We start from the raw sequence: 23,591 nt of genomic DNA, 5'->3' as shown, positions 1-23,591 counted from the left end.
GGGAAAAGTTACATATGACAATATTAGACCTATTTAGGAAATTTGAATATGTACTGTATATTAAATAAAAAGTATTTCATCGATGTTAATTTTCCTGAACATAAAATTTAATGTTATATAGGGAGACTAGGAGATACATGCTGAAATATTTAGTTTGAAGTATTTGCAAATTACTCTAAAATGGTTCACCCAAAAAGTGTTTGTATATAGACAGACCAAAAGAGAAAGCAAACATGTCATGCTAACAGTTGGGGAACTTAGGTGAAGATTAGATTAATGTTCATTATATTGTCTCAACTTTTCTGTAAATTTAAATTTTTCTAAAGTAAAAAGTTGCAAAAAAAGTGATCACTTGACCCCTGTTTCTGTTTGTTGCTCTTACTCTTTCCTTCATTTTCCCCTTAGGTTAACCACCTCTCTGTGAAGAGAACTCTTTATTTATTTATTTATTTATTTATTTATTTATTTATTTATTTTTGAGACGGAGTCTCACTCTGTTGCCCAGGCTGGAGTGCAGTGGCGCAATCTGGGCTCACTGCAAGCTCCGCCTCCTGGGTTCACGCCATTCTCCTGCCTCAGCCTTCCAAGTAGCTGGGACTACAGGTGCCCGCCACCACGCCCGGCTAATTTTTTGTATTTTTAGTAGAGACGGGGTTTCACCGTGTTAGCCAGGATGGTCTCAATCTCCTGACCTCGTGATCCGCCTGCCTCTGCCTCCCAAAGTGCTGGGATTACAGGCGTGAGCCACCGCACCTGGCCAAAGAGAACTCTTAAATCTCCATAAACACATTTAGTTAGCATTCATGGGTTACCTTCTCTGTATGCACATTAAAGGAGATACTTCTCCCTCTTCCTGGTTTCATGTGTAATGCCGAATCAAAAACTTTGATTCCTCATTTTGCATTGATTTTAACCATTCAGCAAAATCCTCTAATAGTAAAGAAATTTGGCTCATTCTATTCAAAATTCTATTCCATTCAGCAAACATTTGCTAGGAAGCCACTGTGTTCCATATGCTCTATGCTGAATGAGCACTTAGCAGCTTTTTGAAATTGTCTTTACAGCTGATCTAGGGAATTTTATATTGGCTTTCCAAAGAAGTATGAAATACTTATACATCTTTGGAAATATCTGACAGGTAGTCTCCTTCAATAAGTAAAAAATAAGTATCACCAACAATCTTTTATATGTCCAGGCATCCTCTGCTTGCCCTGACTCTGTAATTATTGTGCAGATTTGAATATACTGAGGAAGTGATAACAATAGGAGAAAGGATGTTAAATATTGTTAAATGCTTTTCAGTGAAGAAGCACATTATCAATAGTATCTATTGTGTTTTCTATATGTTGATAGTGACCCAGCCTATCCAAACCACAATTTTTAAAATTCATTTAAATTGCTTAAAATATTATAAATACTTCGCTATATTGGGTTTTAGAACAAGCTTACAAGACAGTAGAGCTCTGTGGACCTAAAGTTATAAAATTTTATCCCGATTCTTAAGACAATATGTCTTAAGACAACGTGTCTTAAGAATTGGTCAAAGTGATGCCTTATTTGATGCCATGTCCTTGGCCAGATATTGGAATCCCACTTGTGATAGTGCTCTCTGCAGAGAGCTGTAATTTACTGTGTGATAATCCTTTTATCGAAAATTCCTGTACACATACTATAATGAGAAGAGGGAATTATATCTACTCTCCTTATAAGAATGCCTATAAGACACTTCCATACTGATATCTTACCATTATTTAAATAGAGTTCCCAAAATTAATTTATCATCCAGTCTCACAATACAGTTCATTCTCCCAGCTGCCTTATTTCTGCGTCATGAGTACAATATAAATGTTCATTCTTTTGGTTACCCACACTCTTCATTTTATCATTCCTCCTTAGTCTAGTTCCAATGCTTTCTTCTTTTAAAATGTCTTAGATATGTGCTTTACTCTTTAGTGTGCCTTTCAGTATCTAAACTCAAACTTTAAAAAATCTTACATTGATTACTGAAACAGCCACTTAACTGTTCTTGTCTCCAGCATTTCTCCACTGCAGTTCATTCTGTCTACTGTTGGCAGGTCAATCTTCCAACTCTTCTCTTCATTTTTCTGAATATTGGATACATAATAGGGGGAAAGTGGTCCTGGTCAGGGGAATACAATTAATAAAGATATCATGATTTGAGTCTAAAGCAACACATGAAAGGTTGAGGAGGTTGATTAGTCAGAAACCATGGGTGTGTCTGTGGAGAGTGACATTGGAGAGGTGGACTAGTGGTAACGACACTGTCTAACTAAGCAAGTTTAGCAAAGGAGTTAGAGCTTTATCCTGAAAAATTTTAAGCTGAGAGATGACTTTTTAAAAATTATAAGCCTTTAGAAGGTGTGATCTTTTTATTTTCCTTTATATGGCCAGCACCTAGCACAATTTTTGGTTCTTAGAAGTTCAATAAATGTTTCTTAGATAAATAAATGACTCAAAGATTTTCATTTTCAAATTTTTTTCTGGCCACAGTTGGAGCACTGATTGAAAGGTAGTGGCACTACACCCAGTAGACCCAGTACATATACTAGTCAGATGAGAAAGCATGAGAATGAGCCATGGCAGTATCTTTTTGCAATTGAAAAGAGGGAAATAAACAGCACATTAAAAAAATAGGTATCTTATTATAATGAGATTACTTGTATTATTAACCTAATGTACTTTTGGGGAATTTTTATAAGGTTTTTATTTTAAAGATTTTATGTTTTCCTTATTCTATGAACATTCTTTTGCTTATTTTTGTAACACTTAAGTATTAGTAATTTATTGCTAAGAAAGATATTTTAAGAAAATTAAGTCTAAATTTTTTTTAATGTAGGATATTCCAGAAGATATTCTTAAGAATTTAGTGGAGGAGCTTCCTCAACCACGAAAAATACCTAAACGTCTAGATGAGTACACACAAGAAGAAATAGATGCCTTCCCAAGATTGTGGACTCCGTAAGTGTTTCCCTTCTTCTTGTCTTTTTTTTTCTTTTGATATCCTCTGTTTCCTCAGCCATATGATTAAATAAGATCCTTGAGGGCGGGAAAAGTGAACTCATTTTTTTGCTCCCCTGGGAACTCAGCAGCTACTACCTACAAATAAACTCTAGATGTAGGTATTAGAACCAAAAATTTTTAAGAATTAAGACCTTGCTAGATAAGTGTGAGGCTGTTCATAGGTTCCTATAATTATCAAGTATTTTGTTTGGGTTGACCTTCCTTGGACTGATGGTAGTCTTTAGGAATGATATATGAATTGTTATTAATCTAAAACGTAATGATTCTCAGTTTTCCACATTGTTTCTAAGTTAAAAATATTATCTAATGAAAAGTCATTAATTTTGGATACTTGTTGTCTTGGTCCAAAAAGAAAAACAAAAAAATACTTTTTGCTCTCCTCTGTACAGTTTCCTCTACCTAAGGCCATAAAGCTGCTAAGATGTAACATTCTTTCTCCCATCTAGTTGTTTCTAGGCTTTTTTGCCAGGGCTATCCAGATGATGAAGCATTTAACTTCCTCAGGCAGTGCTTCCTGTAATCTTTGAACCGGATTAGGCTCTCATGGGTTCTCACCGTACACTTCCATTTACTGATTTACCCTAATTATATATTTGTGTAATTATCTGTTTACTATCTGTCTTTCTTGCTAGACTTCATGAGGGAGTTACATATTTGTCTTATTTAGCACTGAGCATGGTGCTGGACAAATTAAATAGACACTCAGCTGACCACGGTGAAACCCCGTCTCTACTAAAAAAAAAAAAAAAAAAAAAAAAATACAAAAAATTAGCCGGGCGCGGTGGCGGGCGCCTGTAGTCCCAGCTACTTGGAGAGGCTGAGGCAGGAGAATGGCGTGAACCCGGGAGGCGGAGCTTGCAGTGAGCCGAGATTGCGCCACTGCACTCTAGCCTGGGCGACAGAGCGAGACTCCGTCTCAAAAAAAAAAAAAAAAAAAAAAAAAAATAGGCACTCAGCTAGTATTTATTGAATAAATTAATTAAGACTTTTTTATCATCTTTTATAAGTGACTTTAGGAAAGAATCTCTAGAAAATATGAAGCAAAGACCACTTTTCATTTTTTTCACAGCATTTATCACTACTGTATTTATAGTGATAAATTTATTTATATACGTGTCTGTTATTTGTCTCTCTACAGTCATGGCAATAATAAAAATAGCAAGCACTAATAAAGCATTTATTGTGTGCTTTACATGTATTAATCTAGTAATCCTCAGAGCAATCTAGTGAGTCAGTACAATTTTTATTTTTATTTTTTAAATGAGAAAACGTGGGCACAGAGAGATAAAGTAACTTGACTAATATCACATAGTTATAAATGGCATATTAGGGATTCAAGCCTGAGTGACTAGCTGCTGGGTCATGCTCCTAACTCTGCTGGAATGCCCCTTCTTGCATTGGCATGTCATCTTCAAGGGGGCAGGGACATTGTCTGGTTCAACATTTACATCTTAGAAATACTTAGAAACACTTAGAAATAGTACTTGGCGCATAATGGGCACCCAGTAAGTGTTTTTGAAAGAATGAAGACATGAGCTCTTTCCCTAAAAATTAATTGTGAAATTGTCATGAATAGCTTAATTAAGTTTTAGAAAAATCCAAACCAAGGTTCAAATCTTACCTCTATAGTAGCTGACTATATAACTTTAAGTAAGTCATCTGTCATTTTCAGCCTTAGTTTCTTCATCTCAACTCAATTTCTTCAGTTGTAAATTACACCAGTCCATACTTCTGAGAATTGCTGGAAGGAATAAGTGAGCAACTTAGCACACTTGAAGTGTTGACTAAGTTTTTAATTGGAGAATTTTTTTGCTATTGCAAATTCTGTACCATCTTAACATGCTTGCTAGTGTAGAGTTTTATTGTAAATGTACTTAAGTTGATGTAGTTTGAAAATATTCAGCTTTGATAAGTTATATACTAAAAACATTTTAAGTTGTCCTTGAAGTTTTGACAGGTTACCTTCCTATAACAGTTCTGTAAATATGTATCTGATTTTCTTACAGAAACACCATCATAAATGAATTTATATTCCTGACCAAGAGGGGTGTGGTACTCTTTTTTTTTTTTAATTTTAAGACCAACTTTTATTCATTGTACCCTAAAACTTAAAGTATAATAATAATAATAATAAATAAAATAAAATGGTACTTTTTTTAATTAGAAATAACAAAGGTGCTGTTAAATCATGTATGTGCAAATACATATTATACACTTGAAGTCATATTTCATGAATATTCTGAAGTGTATTCTAAATCAGTTAAACTGGCACCACACTAATATAATAATTCACAGATTATATTTAGTGTTATTATAGTCAGAGTACTGACCAAAATTCTCATTCTGCCGAGTGATTTCTGCTTTCTTTTGAAACAAATTAGAAAGTGCCTGAGTGCCTTCATTTTATTAATAGAGTTAGAAAGGGCTTTTCTATAGCTATTTTTAAGGAGACATTTAGAGAAACTTAGAGCCACTTGATGCATTTTTTAGTTACTACTCTGGGAATGGATTTTCCTGCCCTCTCTCTTCATTCCAGATTTCCCTGAGGCAGGAATATGCATTAGACACTAGGTTTTCCTTTATGCTTTATTAAGGTGGTGATTTTTCCTCATAAATAGTCACACGCATATGTTAACTTGTATTTTCAAAATAGTAAAATAGGTATACATTTACTGAAATGTACGGATAGTATAGGTGTACTAGTCATTTAATATAAATCATTCTATATTTCTTTCTCCCTGCACATTTGAGCTGACATCAAGTCCAGTTAGTCTTTATTACGTGAAAAGTGTGTGACCAGGAAAAAAATAGTCATTTTTGGATTAACCAAAAGCTTGCCTAAGAAATAGATGATCATTTACTTGAAGGCTCTTGAGTAGAACTTTCTACAATGATGAAAACAACTCTCAACCAGGAATGGTGGCTCATGCCTATAATCCTAGCACTTTGGGAGGCCAAGACAGGAGGACCTCTTGAGTCCAGGAGTTCCCCAAGACTGGCCTGGGCAAGATGGCAAGACCCTGTCTCTACAAAAACAAAAAAACAAAAAAATTAGCCAGGTGTGTTGGCACACACCTGTAGTCCCAGCTACTTGGGAGTCTGAGGCAGGAGGATCTCTTGAGCCCAGGAGGTTGCAGCTGCAGTGAGCCATGATCATGCCACTGCACTCCAGCCTGAACAACAGAGCAAGACTTGTTGAGAGAAGGGGAGGGAGAGGGAGTGGGAGAGGGAGGAGAGGGAGAGGGAAGCCTGGCGCGGTGGATCACCTAAGGTCGGTAGTTTGAGACCAGGCTGGCCAACATGGTGAAACCCCATCTCTAATAAAAATACAAAAAAAACTAGCCGGATATGGTGGTGGGCACCTGTAATCCCACCTACTCTGGAGGTTGAGGCAGGAGAATTGCTTGAACCCGGGAGGCATAGATTGCCGAGATCGCGCCATTGCACTCCAGCCTACCCGACGAGCAAAACTCCATCTCAAAAAAAAAAAAAAAGAGAGAAAGGAAGCAAGGAGGGAGGGATGGAGGAAGGGAGGTAACTCTATTTGAGCTTCAAATACATTAGCTACTGTTGACGTGTGGCTCTTGAGCCCTTGCACTGTGGCTAATGTGACTAAGGAACTGAATTTTTTATTTGATGTAATTTTAGTAAATAAAATTACACTACCTTCATATGGCTAGTGTCTACATTATTGGACTATGCTATTTTAGTTATTGGACTATGCCATTTTATAAAGTTCTATTACATATTATATACTTTAGAATTAGAATTAAAATATTTGATATGCCATGCAGTTCAATTCATGGAACATGAGGTTTTTATTATTAAAGGATTGCCTTTATTATTAAAGGATTGCCTTTATTATTAAAGGATTGCCTTTATTAGAAAAAGATTTTTTTCGCCTTTTGGAGGAGGACCTTGCTTAAGATATGCTTTTGTTCTACCCAACATAGCTAAGCCAGGAATATAATCTTCCTTTGGAATGTAGTAACTGGAATTTGTTTAAGATAAATCTGATGGTGAATCTGCAGAGACTTGACTGAAACAAATGTACCTGCATTGCGCCACAAGTAGATAGCCACAAAAATAGCTTGCTTTGGTGTTTGCTGCCCTAGTAATAAAACTTAAAATATGTTTATAATATTAAAATGTACATCTTCTAATTTGAACTGTTATTAATATTTGGTTAAATATAAGTTTATTAACTTTTCTATTAGAGACTAAAAGCTTCTGAGCAGCAGAAACAATTATCAAAGAGCTTTGAACCCAGTAGGTGATTAACAAAATTGCTTTAACCTTAATTAAAAGCTAGCATTGTTGGGATTTTATTTAAATTATTTTAAATCATCTTCTTTTTTTTTTTTTTTTTTTAAAGTTAATCTTTCTTTTTTTTTTTTTTTTGAAATGGAGTCTCGCTGTCGCCCAGGCTGGAGTGCAGTGGCGCGATCTCGGCTCACTGCAAGCTCCGCCCCCCAGGGTTCACGCCATTCTCCTGCCTCAGCCTCCCGCGTAGCTGGGACTATAGGCGCCCGCCACCTCGCCCGGCTAATTTTTTTTTGTATTTTTAGTAGAGACGGGGTTTCACTGTGTCAGCCAGGATGGTCTCGATCTCCTGACCTCGTGATCCGCCCGCCTCGGCCTCCTGAAGTGCTGGGATTACAGGCGTGAGCCACCACGCCCGGCCTTATCATCTTCAAAGATTGTATTCTTTCAGGCCTAGTTTCAGCATACATTAGGTTTTCTTTTGCTAATTGTTAGTTGTTCCATCATTAGTTATTGTCATTTTTAAGCTATGGTAGGAGATAAGGAATGAAATTGATATTTATGACAAAATTATACTTTTTTAAAACTAAAAGCCATTTTATATATACTATAGGTACTATTGCCCATTCATCTCACTTCTTAAGTTAGTGGATATTCTTGGTGTATTAGTATATTTTGCATAAATCATGGATACATTTTGTGAAAATCTGTTATGAAGTTTATTTTATATTTCTTGACTGTACAAAGCAGATAAGTATTTGCAATGTGCAAATGGTGACTGTGGGGTTTATACTTAGATTTCTTTTTCTTTTTTCTTTAAAGGAAAAAAATAGCACTATCTTTTCTTCACAATTCTGTTGCTTAAGATTGTAGCTTCAAAATGGTCAATTTATTTTAATACTATCAATTGTTACATGATTATTGCAGTTTTGCCAACACATTTCACAACAATAATCATGAAAATTAATCATGCTCATTGTAATGGAAATGTTTCAAAATGTAGTCTACAAATAAAACTTGGATCATTTTAAACTTTATTTTCAATTTTTGCAAAATGATGTAGGAGGGCTTTTCCTAGGGAAAACTAGGTATGTGAAAAAATCCAACTTGAATTGCTTTGCATTATTTTTCCTTACATGTTAATTCAGTAAGAAATGCTTATTTTAAGCAAAACTCTCACCTTTGTAGAGAAGCTAACCATGGAAAGCTTCAGCATCAATACATGCTTGAAAACAGGTTTTTATAACAGCAACCTGTGTTCCTGGTGTTTCAATACTCTAGAGTGTGCTGTTAGAAATGTGCCTGCAAAGGAGAGATGGATGGTAAGGATGAAGACAAGGAAGTATGAGGACAACCATTACGATGCAGAACTGTCTCTTCGAAAGTAGGATGAGGATTAGGGAGTTCAATATGTAATCCATTCAGCTCTGTAAAAGAAAAGCTGGATTCCAGATGCTGGGAACATTAGCACTGCATTGCTGAGCATCCTGTTCAGTCTATAGCTCTAGAAGAGAGCACGGATTTAAGCTTAGTGCATATTCTCTGATATGAAAGCTGTTAATCCTAAAAACTACCCATTTTCAGATTTACTTAATACTCAGAAAAAGATTATTTTTACTTATGCCTTTATAAAATATGCTTCAGATCAGAGACTTAAAGACAGTGTAGAAGGATTTTTACTTTTCTAATCCCAGAAGTTGCTGGGATCTGGACAGCTTTAAGATTTTCCATAATTTTATTCTAGTCTAGTCATGTGGCATTTTCTCCACACAATTTAACTTAATTTGCTGCCCTTCACAGTCAGAAGTTACTAGCTGGACTTGCAGACTAAGGTTACTTTCCAACTTTCCTACCTATTTCAACAGCTCAGCATTGACTTCAATGATAGACTTCAGTCTTTCCAGTCCTGAGTTTTGCTCAAATTAGGCATTCTAAGCTGTACTGTTCTTTTGGATATGAACAGATCAGGACTGGCTATTAAAATAAAAAAGTAGTCTCTATTTAAACAACAAAAACAAAATCATTTATAAGTCCTAGCTGATACAGATTTTGACTAAAAAAGTGTAGTTGAATGTAATAGCAATTTCTGTTCATTTTAATTGAAAAAAATCATTTGGCAAAAATTTTCAACAATCTTACAGGTTTAGTTTATTTAAAAGTATGTTGATCTGTAGGTCTGGATCTGAAAGGAAAGAAATAAAAACGAATAATCAAGAAAGGATTTAAAAAAACTTTTTTTTTTTTTTTAAATGTATGTTGAGCTTTTTCTGATCAGGATGGTGCTACAGTGCCTAGGAAAATTAGTATTAAGGCACCATTACTTTACCTCTCAGTATAGCTAACATCTTTAAAGAATATGTGATGTCACCAGATTTCCTGAAATGGTTTATTCTAAATAATTTCATTCATACAATGGAAGTGACTTAAAACTCAAACTGACCTTTTATTGCTTTTAAGATTAGTTCACCATCTAAATATTATTTTAGTCTTTTAAATGTTTCACAGAATAAGCATTATACTAAGAAATATTATTTAAGAGTGAAAAGACGTAAAACTTAATGAAGAAAAAATATTTTTAAGATTTATTACACTTAAGCTACACTCAATTTCCTGGACTTACAGCTGAAATAGGGAATTTTTTTACTTGAAAAATAAATTATTCTTAGTAGGACCAATAAAGTATTTTTTGTTTTGTTTTGTTTTGTTTTTTTGAGACAGAGTTTTGCTCTTTCTGCCCAGGCTGGGGTGGTGTAATGGCGCAATCTCGGCTCACTGCAACTTCCGCCTCCCGGGTTCAAGCAATTCTCCTGCCTCATCCTCCCAAGTAGCTGGGATTACAGGAGCCCGCCACCATGCCTGGCTAATTTTTTGTATTTTTTGTAGAGACTGGGTTTCACCATGTTGGCCAGGATGGTCTCGATCTTCTTGACCTCATGATCCGCCCACCTTGGCCTCCCAAAGTGCTGGGAAGTAGGACCAATAATGTTAAGTGTCACTAATCTTACTGTAGCATAAACCATGTGCTTCATAACTTGATGTTTTGTTTCATTCACAACCAAGTAAATTTTTCCTACCATTTTATAATACAAACTAAAATCTCCAAAAAGTTTTTTCCTAATGTTAAGAGGTAAGAAATTACTCCATTTTCAAGATAATATAAATGTTTTGACCTCTGTCATTTCTGAATTCTGAATTTGAATCTGTTTTTTTGATATGTGCTTATTTCATCCTAATGAGTAGCAGTATTTTGCTTGTTTCATCTAATGAGTAGCAGGCAGTGTTTTGCATAGGGATGTGTATGGTAAAGAATTTGCTATAGGAAACAGAATGATGTGGCATGTGGTGTGATTTTAACTGTTTTTGAGCAGTCACAAGCACCATAGAATATTTTCTACAACTCAGATGAGCCTTTTTAAAGTTCTGTTTTCTCACTCAAAATGTAATACTATTTTCAAAAGTTGCTTTGTATAAAGGCAGTTTTTGCTAGTGACAAGTATCTGCAAAATAGATAGTTGTTACAGAACATTTGATAGCTATGGAAAGTTTAGCACAATTTAGAGAATAAATTAAAGAAAGTTTTATGTTAGCTATTTCTTAGATGATTCATTAATCTCCCAAGTATATTTTAAGCACATAAATGAAAGTTTAAAACTTTCGGCTTTCACTTCAAAGATCAAAGCTTGTGTATATATATTTCATATATATTTATATATAAGTATATGATATATAAATATGTATAGTTTATATGTATATTTTATATGTATTATATGTTTCATATATATTTTATATATAAGTATACTATATATAAATTGTATATAAAATATGTATCATAGCTGTATTAGATAACAATTATATCACACATACACACACACACGCACACACATGCACACATATATAATCCACTGTTAGAAACTGCTTTATAAAGATGAGGACTTGGTCCTCCTCACTACTTTATTCCCAGTGCCCACAGCAGGACCTGACCAGTCAATTTGTTGAATAAATGAATGCATGAATGGAATCGTATCCTCCCTGAAAGGGAAATTGATGTTCAGTTCATGAAGTGTGATAAATTCATGTTTTGGGTTTTGCTGCTTACTTAAATCTTGTTTACCTATAGCTAAAATAGACATTTTTCTTAACAGGCCTTGCTTTAATGCAACTCTAATATATACAGTTTTGGATAATTTGTATTACATGTCTAAAGAACAATCATGGTAATTTCATTAAAATACAACTTATATTTCTGTCAAGGAGTAAATTTATATAATTTATATGAAAAAATTGACAGGTGTTAGCTTTCAGAAATGGCATTTGAAATATCTCTCTAAAGATTTCGTGTGATTATTTTAGAATACTGTTATTATTTACAAATATATTAACCTTATGTAACATTAACGCACATTTTAAAACTACCTAATTTGTTATTTCCAATGAAACTGACAAAGAAATAGGGCTAATGTATAATATACATTCACTTATCATCCCTTTTTTAAAAGATTAAGCCATTTCATTTAAGTTTCAAATATTTAAGCATTCATAGTATGAAAAGTCATGTGCTAGATGCCACCCTTCTTGTTTTTAAAAATTATTTAATCTAGTGAAGAGATTAGGTCATCTCAGCACAAAATAGGGTATGTAAGCAACATAATCTGAGAATTCAATTCTAGTTTGCATAATGTTACCATATATGGGTTACCAACTTTTAAAGAACCTGAATACATTTGCTGAGTACTAAAGCTGCTTGAACTACAATTTGGGAGAAAAGAACCAGGAAAGATACTGTGTATCAAATGGAGTCATCTCTAGTTTAGGAAGAAGTATGTGTGTTACCTTCTGTTAGATAGTATTAGTAATTTCTTACTGAAGGTGCTCCTCTGTCTTATAAATAGCTCTGTCTTTGGTCTAAGGGGAACCCATGCTAAGTAGAATGTGGTCCGTAAACCAGCAATGCATCAAGTGGGAGCTTGTTAGTATTGCCAGATTGTGAGCCCCTCCACAGAATAAGTGAAATCAGAAGCTGCATTCTCATAAGAATCCAAGCAATTTGTATGCCTGCTGAAGTTTGAGAAACACAGACATAAATAGCCCTCTCCTCCCCTTTCTTATATTACCTTGAATTTCTTTGTTTTAGTGGAAAGGAATAAGCAATACAGAAAAGTTGTGTGTATGCTTGTTTTCATTTCTGTTTGAGACAGAGAGAAGTAAAACCATATTTAGTGTAAAAACCTCTCTTTTCCCCACAGGGAACCTCCTGAAAAATGTGTATCATTAATTGCCTCCAATATGAGTTGATGTTTCCAGCTGTGCCAGTATCTTAACTATCTAGTCTTTGGCCATGATACTGCTTTTCCCCCCTTGAAAGCAAATTAACCATCTGCAACATATCCCGATTATTTAAATATGAATTTGCACATGAAGTGGCATTTTCAAGGGGGTCACTGTAGTCTGTACTGTGTGTGCTCAGATATACTAGGCATCCATGGTGTATCAGGCATTGCCCTAGCTGCTGGGAGTATAAGATAATCATATCAGGGCCCTGCCTTCAAAGGACTGGCAGCCTAAGAGGCATCATATAGAATAAAATGGTGCTTGCAAGCACTGGGGTCAAATTGTTTATACTCAGATCCCTGCCATCTGCCTCCTAGCTGTGTAACCTTAGCCAAGTTACTGAGCTACTCTGAGCCTAAGTTTTGTCACTGTAGAATGAAATTAAGTGTCTTTCTTACAAAGTACTTGTGAGGATAAAATAATTCATGTGAAGTCTTTATTATACTTTGTGGCACCTAATGAGCACTCAGCATGTGTTGTTTACAAGGAAGAGCCAGTATGATTAGAGAAACATTGTAGTAGAAGTATGCATTAAGCTTTCTGGCAATCCTAGAGAAAGGAGCCCAGTCTGTGTTAGAAAGGAATTGTTCTGAAGAGCTTGACAGAAAATGTAACATTTGAGGTGGATTTTGAAAGATTAGTCATGGTTGCCAGGCAGAGAAAAGAGAAAGAGGAAATTTGCCTTGAGGTCAATGTCCACATTCCTTTATGTGGTGGATTATACCATTCCAATTTTACTTCTAAATTCCACTGAAAGGTGGTATTGTCGTTTCATTTCAATTAAATAAATTAACCTTTTGTGTGGAAACAGCTGGTGACTGTGACTAAACACATTTAATTCTATTGAGTGGAGTTGCAGACTTCTTGTGGGACATTAACTTAGATTTCTTTCCAATTGCATTACCACCACCTCCTTTGTAATTATATGAACCAGCTGGATAGGATAATAAATTGTTTCTTAAAATGTACTGGTGTCTCTTTACTAAGAACTGCTTTGAGTATATTGAGTCACATACCAAAGGAGAAAAGGGTATATTCTGGAGCCGCGTGTAGCTGTCATCAGATTGTTATTTCCCAGACTTTGGATGCGGTTTTTACGTTTGGATATAGATTTCACAAACGAAGTGACAAAATTCTGCAGTTTATCTTCTTATTGTTATAGATGGCTGATATGGCAAAGCATGCGTGGCTAGTTTCCCAGATCAGTGCCTTTGTTGCACAGAGTTTAATAATAAACAATTTAAAATTCTAGTAGCGTTCTTTTACTCAGCTAGTAGACTGTCAATCTTCTTAGGTAGGCTATGTGGTATCCTGTGAGTATTCAGTTTCAGAAAACATTTATAAATTTATAAATATAGAAAGGGACTAGTAGATTAAGTTGTTTTTGGGCAAACAAAGTCATCTACTTTTTAAAGGAACTCAAACTATTACATATTTTTACAGCTGTTTTCAAAATATTTATTTATTTTCTTCAACATTTATTTTAAGTTCCGGGGTACACATGCAGGTTGTACAGGTTTGTTACACAGGTAAACATGTGCCATGGTAGTTTGCTGCACAGATCAACCCATCTCCAGCATCCATTAGCTATTCTTCCTGATGTTCTCTCTTCCCCAACCCCTCCTAACAGGCTCCATTGTGCATTGTTCCCCCCAACCCCATGTGTCCATGTATTCTCATCTTTCCGCTCCCATACGTGAGAACATGTGGTGTTTGGGTTTCCGTTCCTGCATTAGTTTGCTGAGGATAATGGCTTCCAGCTCCATCCATGTTCCTGCAAAGGACATGATCTCATTTCTTTTTATGGCTGCATAGTATTCCATGGTATATATGTACCACATTTTGTTTATCCAGTCTGGGAATTTGGGTTGATTCCATGTCTTCGCTATTGTGAATAGTGCTGCAATGAACATACACGTGCGTTTGTCTTTATAATAGAATGATTTATATTCCTTTGGGTATATACCCAGAAATGGAATTGCTAGGTCAAATGGTATTTCTGCCTCTAGATCTTTGAGGAATTGCCACACTGTCTTCCACAATGGTTGAACTAATTTACCCTCCCACCAACAGTGTAAAAGTGTTTCTTTTTCTCCACAACTTTGCCAGCATCTGTTGTTTCTGGACTTTTTAATAATTTCCATTCTGACTGGCATGAGATGGTATCTCAGTTGTGGTTTTGATTTGCATTTCTCTAATGATCAGTGATGTTGAGCTTTTTTTCATATGTTTGTTGGCTGCATGAATGTCTTCTTTTAAGAATTGTATGTTCATGTCCTTTGCCTGCCTGCTTTTTAATGGGGTTATTTTTTCTTCTAAATTTGCCTAAGTTCATTGTAGATGCTGGATATTAGACCTTTGTCAGATGAATAGATCACAGACATTTTCTCCCATTTTCTGAGTTGCCTGTTGACTCTGATGCTAGTTTCTTTTGCTATACAGAAGCTCTTTAGTTTAATTAGATCCCATTTGTCAATTCATGCTTTTGTTGTAATTGCTTTTGAAATTTTTGTCATGAAATCTGCCCATGCCTATGTCCTGAATGGTATTGCCCAGATTTTCTTCTAGGGTTTTATAGTTTTGGGTTTTACATTTAAGTCTTTAATTCATCTTGAGTTAAATTTTGTATTAGGTGTAAGGAAGGGGTCCAGTTTCAGTTTTCCACATATGGCTAGCCAGTTTTCTCAGCACCATTTATTGAGTAGAAAATCCTTTCCCCATTGCTTGTTTTTGTCAGGTCTGTCGAAAATCAGATAGTTGTAGGCATATGGTCTTATTTCTGAGTTCTCAATTCTGTTCCATTGGTCTATGTGTCTGTTCTTGTACCAGTACCATGCAATTTTGGTTACTGTAGCCTTGTAGTATAGTTTGAAGTTGGGTAGCAAAGTGCCTTCAGCTTTGTTCTTTTTGCTTAGGATTGTCTTGGCTATTTGGGCTCTTTATTGGTTCCATATGAATTTTAAAATAGTTTATTCTGATTCTGTGAAGAATGTCAATGGTAGCTTAATGGGAATAGCATTGAATCTATACATTACTTTGGGCAGTATGGACATTTTCACAATACTGATTCTTCCTATCCATGAGCATGGAATGTTTTTCCCATTTGTTTGTGTCCTCTCTGATTTCCTTGAGCAGTGGTTTGTAGTTCTCCTTGAAGAGGTCCTTCATTTCCCTTGTTAGCTGTATTCCTAGGTATTTTATTCTTTTGTAACAATTGTGAATGGGAGTTGATTTATGATTTGGCTCTCTGCTTGCATGTTGTTGGTGTATAGGAATGCTAGCAATTTTTGCACATTGATTTTGTATCCTGAGACTTTGTGGAAGTTGCTTATCAGCTTAAGAAGCTTTTGGGATGGAACTATGGGATTTTCTAGATATAGGGTCATGTCATCTGCAAACAAAGGTAATTTGACTTCTCTCCCTATTTGAATACCTTTTATTTCTTTCTCTTGCCTGATTGCCCTGGCCAGAGCTTCCAGTACGGTGTTGAACAGGGGTGGTGAAAAAGGGCATCCTTGTCATTTGCTGGTTTTCAAGGGTAATGCTTCCAGCTTTTCGCCATTCAGTATGATATTGGCTGTAGGTTTGTCACATATGGCCCTTATTATTTTGAGGCATGTTCCTTCAATACCTAGTTTATTGAGAGTTTTTAACATGAAAGGATGTTGATTTTTATCAAAGGCTTTTTCTGTGTCTATTGAGCTGATCATATGGTTATGTCTTTAGTTCTTTTTATGTTGTTGAATTACATTTATTGATCTGCATATGTTGAACCAACCTTGCATCCTGGGGATGAAGCTGACTTGACTGTGGTGGATAAGCTTTTTGATGTGCTGCTGGATTCAGTTTGCCAGTGTTTTATTGAGGATTTTTGCATCGATGTTCATCAGGCATATTGGCCTGAAGTTTTCTTTATGTTGTTGTACCTTTGCTAGATTTTGGTATTAGGATTATGCTGGCCTCATAAAATAAGTTAGGGAGGAGTCCTTTCTTTTGAATTTTTTAGAATAGTTTCAGTAGACATGGTACCAGCTCTTCTTTATACCTCTGGTAAAATTCAGCTCTAAATCTGTCTGGTTGTGGGTTTTTTTTTTGGTTGGTGAACTATTTATTACTGATTCAATTTCAGAATTATGGGTCTATTCAGGGATTTAATCTCTTCCTGGTTCAGTCTTTGGAGGGTTTATGTGTCTAGGAATTTATCCATTTCTTCCAGATTTTCTACTTTATGTGTATAGAGGTGTTTATAGTATCCTTGCATGGTGGTTTGTATTTCTTTAGGATCAGTAGTGATACCCCCTTATCATTTCTGATTATGTCTGATTCTCCTCTGTCTTCTTCTTTATTAGTCTAGCTAGCAGTCTATCTATTTTATGTATGTATGTATGTATGTATGTATGTATTTATTTATTTATTTCTTCACAAATCCAGCTCCTGGATTCATTGATTTTTTTTGAAGGATTTTTCTTGTCTCTGTCTCCTTCAGTTCTACTCTGATCTTGGTTATTTCTTGTCTTCTGCTAGCTATGTTTGCTCTGGGTACTCTCATTCTTTTTGTTGTGATATCAGGTTGTTAATTTGAGATCTAAGTAGGTTTTTGTTGTGGGCATTTAGTGCTACAAATTTCCCTCTTAACACTACTTTAGCTGTGTCTCAGAGATTCTGATATGTTGTCTCTTCATTTTCATTAGTTTCAAAGAACTCCTTGATTTCTGTCTTAATTTCATTATTGACCCAGGAGTCATTCAGGAGCAGATTGTTTGGTTTCCATGTAGTTGTATGGTTTTGAGTGAATTTCTTAGCCTTGAATTCTAATTTGATTGAGCTGTGATCTGAGAGACTATTATGATTTCAGTTCTTTGCATTTGCTGAGAAGTGTTTTACCTTACTGTGATCAGTTTTAGAGTAAATGCCATGTGGCAACGAGAAGAATGTATGTTCTGTTGTTTTGGGGTGCAGAGTTCTGTAGGTATCTATCAGGTCTGTTTGATCCAGAGCTGAGTTCAGGTCCTGAATATCTTTGTTAATTTTCTGTCCCGATAATCTGTTGAATATTGTCAGTGGGGCATTAAAGTCTCCCACAAGTATCATGTGGGAGTCTAAGTCTCTTTATAGGTCTCTAAGAACTTGCTTTATAAATCTGGGTGCTCCTGTATTAGGTGCATGTATATTTAGGATAGTTAACTCTTGTTGAATTGAACCCTTTACCATTATGTAATGCCCTTCTGTCTTTTTTAATTTTGGTTGGTTTAAAGTCTGTTTTGTAAGAAATTAGGATTATAACCCCTGCTTTTTTCTCTTTTCCATTTGCTTGGTAAATTTTCCTCCATCCCTTTATTTCGAGCCTGTGTGTGTCTTTGTTCGTGAGATGGGTCTCTTGAAGACGGCATACCGATGGGTCTCAACTCTTTATCTGGTTTGCCATTCTGTGTCTTTTAATTGGGGCATTTAGCCTATTTACATTTAAGATTGATATTGTTATGTATGAATTTGATCATGTCATGATGCTAGCTGGTTATTTTGCAGACTTGTTTATGTGGTTGCTTCATAGCATCACTGGTCTGTGTACTTTAGCGTGTTTTTGTAGTGGCTGGTAATGGTTGTTCCTTTCCATATTTAATGCTTTCTTCAGGAGCTCTTTCAAGGCAGGCCTGGTGGTGACGAATTCCCTCAGTATTTGTTTGTCTGAAAAAGATCTTATTTCTTCTTCACTTATGAAGCTTGGTTTGGCCAGACATGAAATTCTGGGTTGGAATTTCTTTTCTTTAAGAATGTTGAATATTGGCCCCCAATCTCTTCTGGCTGGTAGGGTTTCTACTGAGAGGTCCACTGTTAGTCTGACTGGTTTCTCTTCGTAGGTGACCTGGCCTTTCTCTCTGGCTGTCCTTAACATTTTTTCTTTTATTTTGACCTTGGAGAATCTGAAGATTATGTGCCTTGAAGTTGCTCTTCTCATGGAGTACCTTACTGGGGTTCTCTGGATTTCCTGAATTTGAGTTTTGGCCTGTCTTCCTAGGTTGGGGAAGTTCTCCTGGATGATAATCTTGAAGTATGTTTCCCAACTTGGTTCTGTTTTCCTTGTCTTTTTCAGGTACCCCAATTAGTCATAGGTTTTTACATAGTCCCATATTTCTTGGAGGTTTTGTTCATTCCTTTTCATTCTGTGTGTGTGTGTGTGTGTGTGTGTGTGTATGTGTGTATATATATATTGTCTGCCTGTCTTATTTCAGAAAGATACTTGGTCTATTCTGCTATTAATACTTGTGATTGCATTATGTATTTCTCATGTTGTGTTTTTCAGCTCCATCAGGTCAGTAATGCTCCTCTCTAAACTGGCTATTCTGGCTGTTGGCTCCTGTATTGTTTTATCATGATTCTTAACTTATTTGCATTGGGTTACAGCACACTCCTTTAGCTCAGTGAAGTTCATTACTGCTCACCTTCTGAAGCCTACTTCTGTCAGTTCAGCCATCTCAACTTCAGCCCAGTTCTGTGCCCTTGCTGGAGAGGTGTTGCAGTCATTTGGAGGAGAAAGAAGCACTCTGGCTTTTAGAGTTTTCCAGGTTTTTGCATTGATTCTTTCTCGTCTTTGTGGGCTTATCTGTCTTCGATTTTTGAGGTGGCTTACCTTTCAGTGGGGTTTTGTGGGGTCTTTTTTGTTGATGTTGTTGTTGTTACTTTGTTTGTTGTTTTTCTTTTAGCAGTCAGACCACTTTTCCATAGGACTGTTGCAGTTTGCTGGGGGATTGCTCCAGACCCTAGTTGTTTCAGTTTTTACCTTACCTGGAGGTATCCCCAGTTAAGCCTACAAAACAGCAATGATGGTAGCCTGTTCCTTCCTTTGGGAGCTCTGTCCTAGAGGAGTAGTGACCTGTTGCCGGCCCAGACACTCCTATAGGAGGTGTCTGGAGACCCCTGTTCGGAGGTCTCACCCAGTCAGGAGAGACAGGATCAGGGACCTGCTTAAAGCAGTCTGGCTGCTTTTTGGTAGAGTAGGTGTGCTGCATTGTGGGGAGCCCATCCCCATCCGGACTGCTTGAACTGTCCAGAGCCAACAGGCTGGAAAGGCTGAGTTCACTGAACTGCTTAGATGTTGGCCACCCCTCCCACCAGGGGCTCCATCCCAGGGAGGGATCGGAGATCTGTCTGTATAACCCTGGCTGGAGTTGCTGAAATTCCTGGAGTTGCTGGTGCTCACTGGCACCAACTGGTGAGGAGGGATGGATCAGGATCCCACTTAAAGAAAAAGTCTGGCCACAATCTGGCACAGCAGCTATGCTGCATTATGGTGGACTCCTCCTTGTCTGGACTGCCTGGACTCCCTGGAGCTGGCAGGCTGGAATGGCTGTGTCAAATGAACTGCAGAAACAGAGGCCGTCTCTTCCCAGGGCTCCATCCCAGGGAGAGATCAGAGTCCTGTTCATATAACCCTGGCTAGAGTTGTTGAAATTCCTGCAGGGAGGCCCCACCCAGTGAGGAGGGATGGATTAGGGTCCCACTTAAAGAAGCAGTGTGGCTGTGATCTGGCACAGCAGCTGTGTTGCATCGTGGGCGACTCCTCCTGGTCCAGTGGACTCCTTGGAGCTGGCAGGCTAGAATGGCTGAGTCGACCTAACCACAGAAATGGCAGCTGCCCCAGGGACAAGTGCCCCCAGGAACTTGTCCATCTCAGGCAGTCTCCAGCCTCTTGCACTGGTTGGCTGGATTTCCAATCCAGTGAGGCTTAACTTGTGAGGTGCCATGGAAGTGGGGCCCGCAGAACAACACCGCTTGGCTCCCTGGATTCAGCCCCCTTCCTCAGAGAATTTATGGATGGATCTCCTGCCTTACTGGGATTCCTGGGGCTAGAGTCCGTTAAACTCCTGGCTCTCTGTGTGAGCCTGAGCAACTGCTCTGCCAAGACTCTGCACAGCTCTGTGTATTGGACCCAAGGCCTTGGCGGTGTGGGCTCACTAGGATATCTCCTGATCCACAGGCTGCAAAGATCCGTGAGAGAAACGTGGTTTCCCAGGTGGGGTCATACAATCACTCACTGCTTCCCATGGCTGGGAGTGGGGGTTTCTTTGGCTCCATGCCACTCCTAGGTGGGCGATCACTCCATCCTGATTCCCTTAGTTCTTTCTCCATGGGTCGAGTTGTCCGCCTAGTCAGTCCCAATGTAAGAACCTCGATATTTCAGTTGAAGGTGCTGAATTCACTTGCCATTTTCATTCCTCTGGGAGAGCTGCAGACCACAGCTGCTTCTAATCAGCCATCTTGGCCAAAATATCTGTTTAGTTTGTTACTAACTTCCTTCAGAAAATTCCATATGGAAACCCAACACCTACAAATACACTTTTGAAAAGATAACAGGACGAATTGTTTGCATTTTATAATTTCCTATTTTTAATTTTGTCTATTGTTATAATTTAATACTTCTGAAATTTTTTTTTAATTTACTAATGAAAGCAGCTCTCAGGTGTGGTTAATCTTATAATTGCATAAATAAGAAAAACCAGTTATGGTTGTAAATAAATATTAAAGGACTGGTGTTTATACACTTATTTTGTATATGGCTCATAATGAAAATTAAATTTAGCATATGATAATATAAATAGGAAAAATCACTTACTCAAAATTTGCATTTGTACTATAAATCCATGTCTTTGTATGATTTTTAATCTCTTAAATATTACAGTAATCTTTTCAATAAGGACTTTATAAAAGTGTTTAAAAATGGAACAGAGAAATTGAATTCAAGTTATTAAGTTACTAAATACATTCTTATATAGGCACAAGGTGGCTTATATTTATACTTTCAAAAAGACTTTGGAGTTGTCACTTAACTGTTCTACTTTATAAAGATTTGATGTTAATGTTTTTTTTTCACCAAAAATTTAGATGTAGTGTTTGTAGCTATTTCTTGGTGAACAGTTATTTTTATTTTAAATTGGAAAAATAATCTTCATCAGTCAGGAGAAAACGAAATAATGATTCATGAAGAAATATGTTGATTTTTTCTTTTAGACCTGAAGATTATCGGCTATAAGAGAATAAGAATTGCAGAAAATAACAGTGAAGTGATTGAAGCTTTCTTCTGATGAGTTTCTCTAACCTACAGGATGGGGTAAAACAACTGCAGCAGTTCAGTACCTGTTTTATGTGCCGAATCCCTGTGGGGAAAGGTCAGGAAGGTATAGTCCTTCAATAGGAAATTGTAATTAAAATATAATTTTATAGAACCATTTTTATGTAATCTGATTTGAATGTTATAGTTGATAATAATAAAATCACTTACTTGGTTGACTAGTGTTGCATTTAATGATAAAAAACAGACCCTGTGTATAGAATTGCAGTTACACATTCCAAAAATGCCTCTCCATGCAGATTTTCTCAAGTTTGCAGGTCACTGTTCTTGTCCCTTGAGAACAAGCTCTACCTTCACTTTTCATTTCAGTGGCTTTTTTATCTAACCCGTCATCCATCTAAATTCATATTTGCAGCTTAGTAGGGTAAAGTTTGCCCTGAAATATTTATAAACTGATATCTTTTTCTGTGTCCCATATAGCCTCTTGGCCCCACATGACACAAAAATACATAATGCCTGTCTGCTCGTTAGAAATCCCTCTTCCCTGCCAGTGATTCTGTTTGTAGACTCTCCACACTGTTTTCCCATATCTGTCCTATTGGCTTCCATTCATCTCTGTACTGGCACTTAGATTGGGGTGCTAGGATGACTATTGCTTGTAAAATATGCTGTCTAGAAATTAAGATACTGAGCCACTGCATTTGAGCATTTTTATGGTGGTATTTTTTCTTCTCTTGCCCTAGCCAATCAAGGAATGAATTTCAGACCAACTTTCCCATTCATTCAGCAAACATATATTGAGTACTGCTATATGCCAGGCACAGTGCTAGGTCCTGGGAAAAAGAAATCATACAAGTTGCCCCCAACACTTCCGTGCCCCATCAAAGAGTCTATTGTAGGATGGGAAGGAAGTATAGATAGATCTGTAAACAAGTAAAACTGGTTGTCAAACGTGCTGATACAACTGTGTGAATTATGATGTAAACATGTTTATTTAATAACTGCATTAAATATGACATAAGCACCTACTATGTGCCAGGCACAACCACTTTATATGAATTATTTAATTAATACATACTGTAATGGAGGTACTGTTATCCTCCCCATTTAAAGGGGACACAGTGAAGCAGCAATAAATTAAGTAATTTAGCCAAGGTAAAATCAGGATTTGCTTCTAGGCAGTTGGGCTTGAAAGCCCATGGACTTAGCCACTGCTAGATGAGAAAAGGTGAGTATGTTTCTGTATTACAAACTCTTTAACAAAGCACGTATAACCCAGCACAGGTTAACTACCATTCAGAAGGAAGTCTCAGTTACATTTTAAGGTGTTGGACCAGAAAGAACCTCCCCTTCTTACTTCTGATGGAGTAATTTTAGGGGAGTGAGCCAATATGAAATAAGTCTCCAGTTTCTGATACATCAGCTTTAATAGGAATTTTTGCCCAGTGTGTACTAAACACCTAGAACAGTGCTGGCACATGTTTGTTGGATGGCGGAAGGACCACTGAAGAAAGGTCCTTATTTTTAACAAAACTTGAGTGTTTGAGCAAGTAAGATCATAGAGACATGGTCTATAAGAATATTGAGCCAAATCATTATAATATGAAGTATTCGATAACAATATTGAGAATAATCACCATAAACCTCACTCTTACTTGCTGTGCATGAGAGGAAGGGTTGCCCGATTCTGCTGATGCATGTAGACCTAAACAGAGGCTATATTGGTGGACTGAATTGCTCCTACTGCTTGCTGTTAGGGGACAACTCCATTTTGCATTCAGAGAAAACTGAAGCAGAAAAGTTTATTTTAAAACTTTTACTTATTTTTTTTTCAGAGAGGCTTTGAGCCAAGATAGTGCAACAGTTTAGAAGCAGAAACTATTACACCTCC

The 23,591-nt window shown here is 36.7% G+C and overlaps 1 protein-coding gene across 1 annotated transcript in view; it reads left to right on the top strand.

Annotated features, from left to right (window-relative positions):
- Nucleotides 1-21,918, top strand: part of MRPL13 (mitochondrial ribosomal protein L13) — a 48,679-nt gene extending 26,761 nt beyond the window's left edge. The window contains exons 6-7 of the mRNA XM_055287142.2: nt 2,858-2,979; nt 21,640-21,918. Coding sequence (XP_055143117.1) covers nt 2,858-2,979; nt 21,640-21,661 — 144 coding nt within the window. The 3' untranslated portion in view covers nt 21,662-21,918. The remainder of the gene's footprint in view (nt 1-2,857; nt 2,980-21,639) is intronic.
- The last annotated feature ends 1,673 nt before the right edge of the window (nt 21,919-23,591 follow it).

This window comes from Symphalangus syndactylus, chromosome 7 (assembly GCF_028878055.3).
Source record: "Symphalangus syndactylus isolate Jambi chromosome 7, NHGRI_mSymSyn1-v2.1_pri, whole genome shotgun sequence".
Taxonomy (NCBI): domain Eukaryota; kingdom Metazoa; phylum Chordata; class Mammalia; order Primates; family Hylobatidae; genus Symphalangus; species Symphalangus syndactylus.
Note: the sequence above shows the minus strand (reverse complement) of the source record. Positions and strands in the feature narration are given on the sequence as shown.